This window comes from Zonotrichia leucophrys, chromosome 15 (assembly GCF_028769735.1).
Source record: "Zonotrichia leucophrys gambelii isolate GWCS_2022_RI chromosome 15, RI_Zleu_2.0, whole genome shotgun sequence".
Classification (NCBI taxonomy): domain Eukaryota; kingdom Metazoa; phylum Chordata; class Aves; order Passeriformes; family Passerellidae; genus Zonotrichia; species Zonotrichia leucophrys.
Genome location: NC_088185.1, coordinates 826528 through 837919, shown reverse-complemented (window position 1 = coordinate 837919; position 11392 = coordinate 826528). Strand labels below are relative to the sequence as shown.

General features: G+C 49.3%; 1 protein-coding gene across 2 annotated transcripts in view; it reads right to left on the bottom strand.

Moving 5' to 3' along the window:
- Window positions 1–507: 507 nt before the first annotated feature.
- The window catches only part of TMEM132D (transmembrane protein 132D), a 182419-nt gene continuing 171534 nt past the window's right edge, over window positions 508–11392 (bottom strand). For both annotated transcript variants that reach the window (XM_064726457.1, XM_064726458.1), the window contains exons 6-9: window positions 9252–9457; window positions 8018–8291; window positions 6229–6420; window positions 508–3535 (exon numbers count right to left, since the gene is read on the bottom strand). In XM_064726457.1, the coding sequence (XP_064582527.1) occupies window positions 2381–3535; window positions 6229–6420; window positions 8018–8291; window positions 9252–9457 (1827 nt within the window). In that variant the 3' untranslated portion in view covers window positions 508–2380. The remainder of the gene's footprint in view (window positions 3536–6228; window positions 6421–8017; window positions 8292–9251; window positions 9458–11392) is intronic.

The window sequence follows — 11392 nt, the reverse complement described above, 5'->3', positions numbered from 1 at the left end:
TCCTGATGTGCAAAAAGCACCCAAAATAGCCCCAGAGCTGGAGGCAAGGCTGGGCTGGACCTGCTAGGGACCTGGGGAGGCTGCCTGTCTGTGCTGCAGCTCCAAGGCTGCTCACCTCACCTGGGAGCTCAGGCAGAGCTTGTCTGGAGCCTGCACTGTCCTGTCCTCACTGCTGCACCTCGTCCTGTGCTGTCACTGCTGCACCTGGTCCTGTGCTGTCACGGCTGCACTGGTCCTGCACTCACTGCTGCACCCCGTCCTGCCCTGGGTCATCCAGGCCTTGAGCAGAGGTGCTGTAAGAAAGCAAAGACCATCTGATCTCCAAAGTTTTGGGCACATTGGCTCTGTCCACTCACCTGCTCCCTTAGAAGGTGCATAGCCAAAGGTGGATCTTCCCAGAGGAGAAAAGCAGACCGCAAACCCACAAACTCACATACTGGGCTCTCAGGCTAGAAATAAAGCACGTGGATTTATTTGCAAATAGTTCCAAATCTTGTTAGGGTGACTCGGTGCACATACATCTGTAGCATGACAGGTTGCTGGTGCTGCCTGTGGTCCCCCAGCACTGCCAATACAATTCTGTGAGTGGATTGTGCCTCCTGCATCCATCAAAGCCCTCCTGTCTGTACTGCTGCCAGGCTCCTCAGGGTGAACGTTCTGACAGCCAAAGGAAAGAGGCGTGCGGAGTAGGAAAAAAAGATGAAGCCACTAAAATGCAAATTTTATTCACAGTTGGCATGTTTATAAATATATATATTACATTCTTACAATCTACAGTACATTCTAAATATAGAGGGATTCAATCTAAGTGTTTGTGGGAGGGCGGGTGTGTATTAAACTGAGCAACCTAGATTCAATCTTGGAAGACTTAACAAAAAGGGGGCAAGGACTGACTCCAGAAAATAAAGGGGAGCTTGAAATATTTTTCTATATCAAATCCATGACCTGGATTTTAGCTAGTGCTTTGGCACTTTGCCACTGGCCATTGGAGGCTGCTGTTGGACCTCACAAGACATGTCCTGGTTTGAGGCAGGAGGGCACGTCGGGTTGGAAGGGTAGTCACTGAAATCCTACTGTATGTACATCCTTATCAAGAAAACAGAAGATAACCATCACCCCTGGGAGAAACAAACGCTATCTGCTGAGCTGAGCTGTGCAGGGTTCACTGTGGAACGTGCAGCTCTCCCTGTGACCTCCCAGTGCCCTCTGAACGTGCTGGGCTAAGCAGGGGGGGCACAAGGAGCTGAACACCCCCAGCTCCCCAGGGCAGGGGAAGGAGCGAGGGGCAGCTGCTGCTGCTGGGGGCAGTTCAGCACACGGGGCACTGAGCCCAGCGACAGGGACAGCCCTGGGAAGGGACAGCAGGGAGGGCCAGGACAGTGTGGTACCAGCAGGGCTGTGCTCGGCTGGAGCAGCCCTGGAGTGATGTGCACGGGAGGGAAGGGAAGGGACCACAGCTCCAAGGCTGACTGATCGGGGAAGTGCCCTCAGGATACCAGATGGGGAGCTCCAGGGAAAGGGCTGGGAATACAAATCCAAAACAGGACAATCAAACAAAGCGGGCTTTTAAAAATAGCTCATTCTCTCAAACTTTCCAAAAGACCCTCCTTAGGATGAGTGATAGTCTGAGTATAGATCATATCTTCTCCTATTTTACAAATTAACAAATACCCAAAATTGGCTGGCAAAGTTTATGACCTTGGCATCTACTTAAAAAGAGAGTTTCAGTTTGAACTGTATCTGTGTATCCACTGTCAGTGCTTGGGAGGCAAACATGCTGGTTTGTAAACAGCCCAGTTACGCCTTTATCCCCTCCAGACTCTTTGGAAATCATGACTCCTCAGCTCTGGGAGCTGCTTCATTCACTGTTGGTTTTTGTCAGCTTTAAATGAATGTTCCTGGATGGATATTCTCTGCACGTGGCCTGAACGACATGCTCTTCTCATGGATCTATTTATTCTCAGACCAATCTCTTGCTTTTAACCAAAGCTTGCAATATCGAACAGCAGAGCTGTGTGAGCTTTGTATTATCCAAACTGCACTGGAGTTTGTTATATTTATTGATTTCCTGGGAAAGCACAGAGAATGAGACTGTATTATTTTTCTAAGTTTTTTTTCATGTTATCGTGTATCAAAAACCCACACACATCTCTCACTTCCATCTCTGAGCACAGAGAGGACTTGAATTTTAACAGCTGTCCAGGATCTCTGCTCTCCCAGCTGCTTTTGGGTGGCTTCTTGGGGCTCCAGTGAGTAATTATCCACCAGCTGATTCCTGTCAGAATACAACACTTTGCCCCACTACCCAAAATTAAAGGCAGAAGGTGAGTGAAAAACAAACAAACGAACAAACCAAACCAAAAAAGTCTTTTGTGTCTCATTACGCGTTTTCGTGTAACCTCTCCATGTAGTTTTTAAGCTCCTTGCACTCCCCCAGGTCCATGTCCTGGCAGACCCATTTAATGTCATCCTCGTTACTCATCAGGATTGAGTTGACAGTTGGACAGCCATCGTCAGAGGAGATGGTGGTGAAGGTGGTGAATTTCACCCGTTTCCTCTTGGAGGTAGGAGAAGCGGTTGGCTCACTTTTCTGTTCCTTGCCCTCACTGAACGTGGACTCAGGAGCCCTGAAGGACTGTCCGTTGATGTTTTTGGTGGCAGTTGTGCTGAGGAGGTATTTGCTCTCCTCGTAGTCCACCCCCCTGTCGATGGCTGTGATTTGCTCATCCTGCTGGGATGAGAAGTTGATGTGATTCTCCAGCAGCTCTGTCCTGTTGCTCAGCCCCACCCAGTCATGAGAGTGGCTCATGCCCTCCTGCTCCTCGAAGGGAACCTGCTTGTTCCTGTACTTGAGGGCGAAGGTGACGCAGTTGATGAGGAACACCAGGATGGCCAGGCAGAAGACGCCCAGCAGGGCGTACATGCCGATCTCCAGGTCGCTGAGCCCGCGGGGGGACGGCACCAGCTCGCTGTCCTCGGTGTCCCCAGCGGCCCTGGGCAGATCCACCTGGGCGGGGAAGCTGGTGAAGTCCAGGGGCACGTTCTGGCTGGCATCGTCCAGGAGGCTCTCCCTGTCCTCCTTCCTGCTCAGAACAGACCTGTGCGTGGTGGCGGCCCTGCCCTGCTCGTGGCCCATGGAGGAGCTGGAGTAGTGCCCGTCCCCTCTCTCCGGCCAGGGGCCCTTGTGGCGCCGGTCGCCCTCCAGCTGGACACCCCTGTGCTTGCTGTCGCTGGCGTTGGGGCTGCCGTCACTCTGCCCAAACTTGACCTTGATGCTGCCACTCCCGACAGCCAGGATGCTCTTCCTTTTGGATTTCTGGCACGACTCGCTGATCACCATCTCCACCTTCACCAGCGTGCCCTGGCCCTCGGTCTCAGCAGCAATCACAGGCCACTTGAACTTGGGGTCGTGGTGGATGGACACCACCTTCTCATCCAGAGAGGTGGCTGACAAGGAGAAGTCTTTGGAGTCATAAATATCCAGGGGCATGACAGATCCATCACTGAACTGGATCCAGCAGCTGATGGCTGCTTCCTGTAATACATAAAACAAACACAGACCCACTCAGAGTGATCCTCAGGGAAATGCGCTCTGCTCTGGTCTGCTCCCTCCTCCTCACGGGATCCTCACACCATTAGTGATCAGAACAGAAATAAATAGGGAGAGCAGTGAAATTAATATCTTGCCAAGGTGTGAAGAGAAATCTAAAACACTTGTTGATAATAAGATTGGTTTCCACAAAGGTGCTTAAAGGAGCTGTATCCCCTGGGCTCTGCAGAATCTACTTCAGCACCATAATAAATTGCATGTCAGGGAGCATTACCAGTGACTGAGATCATTTACTGTTGTGTATTTACATTAAAAAAACCCAACATTATTTCTAAACTGCCTAAAATACGAAGTCTCCTCTCATTACACAAAGCACATGTTAAAAGATGGCTAATGCAGCAAACAGGTCCACACATGACTCCACACCTTCACTCCTTGATTCCTGTCTCTCAAATTAAATTAGCAGATTGTATAAGTAGAGGAAACCAATCAGTTGCTTCTTTAGAAAACAGCCAGGGCAATTTTTACGCTTGTTAGCAATTAAAAGCAAGACAATAATAAAGTTTAATCTTGTGTCACAGCAATGCAGATTGTGTGCTCCAGTGTGCATGGAGGCTTTCACTGAATGCCAATGAATCTGACCTGGGTACTAAGAACATGCCTCATGCTGCAGCTTTCCTGGGATCCTTGACTTTTGGCTTCTGACTTGAAACATTTTAAAGTATTTTTGAATTTCAGAAAACATGTGCTCACCCATTTCTGAAAATCAGGTCCTCTAAAGACTCTCAAATGGCTACTGAAAATTGTTGTGGCACCTGAAAAACAACTTTGTATTCCTACATTGATCTTTACATATAAAATTCAAGTTCTCTTCTGGAATCTCATTCCTGCTTCTGATGGTCTGAGCTGTCCTGGTTGGGGTATCTGCACTGCAGAATCCCCACCAGACAGACCTGGCCTCATCTGTGGATTCTTTACTGTCTGAAATGAGCTTTTCTATGGTCAGAGTTGGGATCACCTTGCTGTGAGAGTCTGACAGACAGACAGCCATCCAACAAATCAACTTGCGAACACTGTGAATATCAAAGTCCTGTTTCTGTAAATAAGCAGTTTTTCATACAGACAGCATTTACATTTTAACTCCACATATGTACAGAGAACAAACACGTTATCCTTTAAAGTGCTCACAGCACAAAGTCATTCACCTGTTCAGAGCATGGAGAATAAGCTTCCAGTCCTGTGGGACTGCAGGGTGCTGATTCTACTGGCCTGATTCCGAAATCCTCCGAGCCACAAAGCTCCCCCTGCTTCAATGGGAGATTTGCTTCTGTCTCTATTTCAGGCCAGAGCCCTAAGACTTTGCTGACACTGTCATAAATCCCAGCTTTGTGTTTATTAATCTTTGGCTGTTTCTTGAAGGCTGCATAGAATTTATGTCATCAACTCTCATCCTCCCACTGTGTTGCTTAAACCTGCATAATCATTTAATAATTTTGCATTGCTTTGCTTATAGGGACTGCTCTGAAAATCACATCCTGAGCATTGGAGGGACTCAGCTGCCTTTGAAAGCAGAGCCAGCCCTGCCAGTGTGGGGGGCACAGAGTTTCCTCTCTGGTTTTTGTGGATCCCTGACTGCAGCCCTGCAGGAAGGACCTGCCCAGACTCCATTGCTGGGCACACAGTGGGGCAGAGTGGCACCAACCCTTACCCGTGGGCACACAGTGGGGCTGACTGGCACCAAGCCCTGCCCCTGGGCTGACTGGCACCAACCCTTACCCGTGGGCACACAGTGGGGCAGAGTGGCACCAAGCCCTGCCCCTGGGCTGACTGGCACCAACCCTTACCCGTGGGCACACAGTGGGGCTGACTGGCACCAAGCCCTGCCCCTGGGCACACAGTGGGGCAGAGTGGCACCAAGCCCTGCCCCTGGGCTGGCCTCAGGGCCCTTTGTCCAACCCCCTGGGCCATGGATGAGCTCACTGGCCTTCCCTCCACCTGCCTGCCATCGATTCCTTCACTCCTGGAACACTACACATTTTTATCACCCTATAACGACAGCAGCTCTGCATTATTTCTCATCCTGCATCCCAAGGAAAATGGGGATCTTAATTCAGCCCATGATGAATTAAAGTACCTCAGCAGTTGGCCAAACTTCAAATGGGGATGCCATTTGCCTTTAAAACTCAGAACATGCTCAAGTGTTAAGAGCGCAGTGTATCCTTGATGAAAGTCCCAGACTGATGGATTTGGTTTGGAAAAACAAGTTTACATTTCAAATGTGTACAGAAGCACAAGGACAAATACCAAGCAGGGACTGATGAGGCCATGGCAAAGTCCAAAAGCCCTTGGTAACTGTTGGTTCCCTAATAAAGGAACTAAGGGTAATAAGGGAAAAAAATGGTTTATGAAATCATGAATCAGGAAATGAGTCAGTGATGCTGATTCACATTCTAGTAATGAATCAGAATGAAAGGGATGCTCCCTGACTTCTTAAAGTGCTCACAGGAAGTGACTAAAGGAGAAGAGTCTGGCACAACATGAGGCACTTTCTCGTGTACAGGTGGAATGAAAGGGGTGATTTGGATACCTGTGGTGACAGGCTGAACATGGCAGGATATCCTGGGATCCAGAGGGTGCTGGATGGGACAGAAAAGGTGTGTGTGTGTCTGGGCACAGACCTGCTTTGGGGACTGCAGCAGCTCCTGTGCCACTGCAGTGGCAAAGATGGCCCTGTTGCTGCCCGGGCTGAGCTGCAGAGAGAGGGACAGTCCTGTCACCAGCTGCACTCCCAGGTCAGTGATTGTCACCTTCTCGTCCAGCACTGTCACTGTCTTCTCAGCCAAGATGGCATCTGAAAGGGGGGACAGGATCTGGAAAGGAAAGCTGCAGTTACTAACAGCCCCTTTGTACAGCACCGCGTGAAAGAACTGCACAGGATTCATGGAACACACATAAGGGATGCTCATGGCAATGGGATTTCTCACAGCAGACACCATTAAAATATGATTTAAAAGGGCTACTCACATTTTGTAACTCTTCTGCAATAATGAGGGCCTTAAAACACCTTTTACCTGTCAACTGTAATCAGCTGTGCCACTCCCCTCTGCAGTGTGCCAACATCTGCTTCAGATGTGCTGTCTGTAAATGTAATTGCCACACACATCTGCCTCACATGTAGTAACTAGTTGTAAATGTAATCTTCATGAGAAATTTAAGTATTTGATTAATCCTCATGTTTTGAGGTGGCATAAATATAATGTAGTCTGTAGATTTATATAAAATCCACTGAATAAATGGTATTTATATCTAAGCTGTGGAAAGGAAGGGTAATGTATTGCTACAACAACCTCTCATGGTACTGAATGCAAAATTGACAGAGAGAATTTGTTTTGGTTAAGAAAATACACACAGAGGTCAGTGCAGTGATACATGACATCCACGGTGCTCATTAGCAGGGAGTTGAATTTAATGATCCATACAGGGTACAGAGCATCTCTGAAGCAGCTCATAAGAGGTATTCTTTAAATATAACTTGCTCTCAGATTTTACCCTTGGATTTTTCTTTCCACAGTTTTATGTACATTGGCTGGAGCACTGTAAATTCCAGGGCTTTAGAAAGGCATTCAGAAAATCTCTGCAGATTGTGCAGAAAGTCAAAAATCTCAAATCCCATTTCTGCAGCCTTGACAACCTTGTTATCGACAGGTGTGCTGCTTGTTTTGTGCTTTGACACTTTGGGATGATAAGCCTGTTTGGAGAGAGATTTTCTCCCTGTTCTAGTGTTTGTTAACACGTATTCTACTTCAGTATCACTGAAATAATCTCTCCCCCCATCTCCTTTTCCTTCTCTTTTAATTAATATTTGGATTAGTATTCCAGTCTCACTTCCTTAACCTGGATAATTTTCACTTTACCCTTTGCTCTGTAGTGCAGGCTGGGAGAACACTGAGCTGTTCAGCAGCTGCATGCCTTGTGATCAAATCTTGGCTCCAGGTTCAGAAGCAGCCTTAGACAAAAACAATCAGAAAAAGCCTCCCAATAGACAGCCAGGATTAAATTAAATGAAACTGTGATCTACTGCACTTTGGGGCAGCAGATAAGGAGAGAAAACCATCTCTGCCATGTCTTCTGGTTCTTGCTCCAATTCTGTTCCATTCAGAAGCTCGTGGCTCCAGTTTCTGTTTTTAATGCTGGGAGGGGAGTTGAAGGGAACAGAACACATCAATGATCTCCCTACCTGAATTGTGGCAGGGGAATTTGGGGAGGAACAGAGCACATCAATGATCTCCCTACCTGGATTGTTTAGGGGAATTAAAGCAGGAACAGAACACATCAGTGATGTCCCTACCTGGATGGTGGAAGGGGAATTAAGGCAAGAACAGAGCACATCAGTGATGTCCCTACCTGGATGGTGGCAGAATTAAGGGAGGAACAGTGATGTGATGAGCACATCAGTGATGTCCCTACCTGGATGGTGGTCATGCCCAGCTCCAGCCCGACCAGGACCTGTCCCTCGTGCAGCTGGGCGATCCTGGGCTCCTCCACCTGCATGAAGTCCCTGACCAGGTGGGTGATGTCCAGCTGCCAGTCTGAGCCCAGCAGGAAGCTGAGCTGGGCCCCGGGCTCGGGGGGCTCGGCCACGAACTGGGTGAGCACCCTGACCATGGCGTGCTGGTACTGCAGGGTGCAGCCCCTGCCCCTGCGCTCGTCCTCGTCCTCGTCATCGCTGTCCCTGGCTGGCCTGGGGACAGCAAGGGACAGGGTCAGCTGTGCTGAGAGCTGCTGCTGGCCTCAGCCTGCAGCCTGCTCCTGCAGCTTCTCCCCCACTTTTGTCCTGTTTCCCATGTTCACAACTCAGAAACAGCACTTGAGACCATCTTTGGCCTCCCAGCTTTGCCACCACACATCTCCCCAAGCATCTTCCATTGTTTCCCATGTCAAGTCCTTGCTTTCAGGACCTTCACACTTCTTTTCTTTCTGGATCTTCCCATAAACATCTTGGTGTTGCCATGGAAATCTCCCTGCATCTACACACACATCCCTCTCTGTACAGTACAATTTGAAATCACATCTCCACCAAAATGTCTTTGCTCTGATGCTAACAGAAACCTGTAATAAATGGCTTCATTTGCAGGTGGGAATACCAAGCACCTCCTTTATCAACTTGTTCCTCTTGTTCTTAATTACACTGACAAGAGATGCAGCCAGCTCTGACCTGCTTCATCCAGCCTGTGTCCTGTGGGCACTGACAGTGTCAGAGCTGTGTCCTGCCTGTGGGGCACTGATCACTGCACGCCACGGGGAGTGAAGCAGCTCTGTGCTAACTGCGACACTGGCAGTGGATCCAGGAGCTGCCAGGACCTGTGAACAGCCTGCAGACCGACCAGCCCTGCCAGAGCTGCCTCTTGCTGATGCCTCCTTGCTGCCTCGTGCCTGATCCTGCCTAACCTGACCAATTGGCCCTTCCCATCTCAGCCGTTAGTGCTACAGAAGGAAATTGATTTCCAATCCAGGTTCATGCATCTGCAGCTTCCATTTCCCTCACCAGTCCAGTGCAGGAGCCTATTGAATAAATGTCTGGTGACCTTCAAATTTACAGCAGAATTGCATTAAGGCCAAATGAGCATGTTCAGATCCTCTGGCCCTGACAGGTCCCTGGCAAGTGCACAGCCCAGAATGAACATCCCCTAATGAAACCTACCTCTTATTAGAGATGATGGGGACTCTCCAGCCCTTGATCTGATTGAGCTCTGTGTCAGAGACCTCAATCTGCAGCGGGAGACGAGGGATCCACACTGTCATCTCCAGGGGGGCACTCAGGTGCTGGTAAGTGAAATTAACCACGACATTCACTTTGCCCTTCATTTCCTTCCCGTTGACAAAGACATAGTCACATCTGTCAGAAACCTGAAAATAAAGAGGAGAAGGAAAAAAAATTAATGAGTCTCTTCACTAATTATAAAGTTCACCACACGCTGGGTAAATGAGTGGGAGGAAGAGAAGAGATCTAGGCTTAAACTAGCTCCAGGTTCAGAGGACAACATGGAATAACGAGAAAGGTGCCTGGTGTGCCCTTAATAGCCTGTGCAATTCAGCATCACTTTAAGAGGCTGGTTTTTCCTGCTGTAAACAGTTCTGGTATAATCTAAGATAAGGGAACAGCTTTTTCTTAATTCCCACTCCAGAGAAGGCTCCTGTCCTCTCCCCACAGCTCAGACCCCCCAGCCCTCCCTGAGAGCCCACAGAGCCCCTCACCTGGGAGGAGCAGTGAGTGCCTGCACTCAGACTGAGAAGGGACAGAGCTCTCCAATGCAGCCCAGAACGGGACAGAGCTCTCCAATGCAGCCCAGAACGGGACAGAGCTCTCCAATCCAGCCCAGAACGGGACAGAGCTCTCCAATCCAGCCCAGAACGGGACAGAGCTCTCCAATCCAGCCCAGAATGGGACAGAGCTCTCCAATGCAGCCCAGAACGGGACAGAGCTCTCCAATGCAGCCCAGAATGGGACAGAGCTCTCCAATCCAGCCCAGAATGGGACAGAGCTCTCCAATCCAGCCCAGAATGGGACAGAGCTCTCCAATCCAGCCCAAAACGGGACAGAGCTCTCCAATCCAGCCCAGAACGGGACAGAGCTCTCCAATCCAGCCCAGAACGGGACAGAGCTCTCCAATCCAGCCCAGAACGGGACAGAGCTCTCCAATCCAGCCCAGAACGGGACAGAGCTCTCCAATGCAGCCCAGAACGGGACAGAGCTCTCTAATCCAGCCCAGAACGGGACAGAGCTCTCCAATGCAGCCCAGAACGGGACAGAGCTCTCCAATCCAGCCCAGAATGGGACAGAGCTCTCCAATGCAGCCCAGAACGGGACAGAGCTCCCCAGCAGTCCTGCACAGGTACCAGGCAGTGAGTGGGGGGCTCACAACCAAAGCCCTCCCAGGAAGGGCTCAGGGGTGGCCGGGGCCCAGCTCCAGCCCTGCTGCCAGCCTGGCAGAGCCCTGCAGCAGGAGCCAGCCCTGGTGTCCCTCCATTTATCACCTGCAGCTCTGGACATCAATATTGCAGAGAGTTAGTAAATCTCACTCAAGCAATTTAGCAGTAACTGCGAGGATCTAGGTGAGCTGACAGGACCTGTTCATTACAGTTAGTTAAAATATATGAGTGAATGTACACGTCAAATAATTTATTAACTACCACTTTACCGTGCTGATGATCTGAAGGAATGATCTATTAGAACCCTGAGCTCTTTCCACAATCCATTACCAGCCAGACCTTCTATTCCATTCCATCAATGTATTTCATACTTCTCACTCTGCAATGTATAGTCTCGTCCTTGTCTGAATTTAATGCCATTTTCTACTTTTCTGTTTAAATGCTGAATGAATTTAAATCATATTTAAATATCACCAGCTTTTGTAGGATAATTGGCATTCCTAACGTTATTATCTTTAAACAACAACAACCCCCTCACAGACAGACCCATGGCAAATACATTTCCATCCTGGCTTGTGTGAGCCCAGTGACACACCAAGGAAAGGTTATCATGGCTCTTGCAGTGTCTCCCTTCAAGCCACCTCTGCTCTAAGGTCAAACTCTTGAGTTGCTCTTGGCTTCAGCAGGAGAGTAAGGAGTTTGTTTACAGCAGATTTATGGGCTTTGTGTCTCAGGTGAGCCTGTTCTCAAGCTGAGCTTTTGCACTGCCACGGCAGCTGCTGGGTCCTGCATGTCCCCTGAGTCCCCTGCTCTGCCCTTCACCAGGGCACCTGGCTCAGGTGTCACTGCCTGAACAGTGATTTTTGGTGGGGATTTTGCTGCTGGTTTTACTGGGCCATGAGCTTGTGAAGG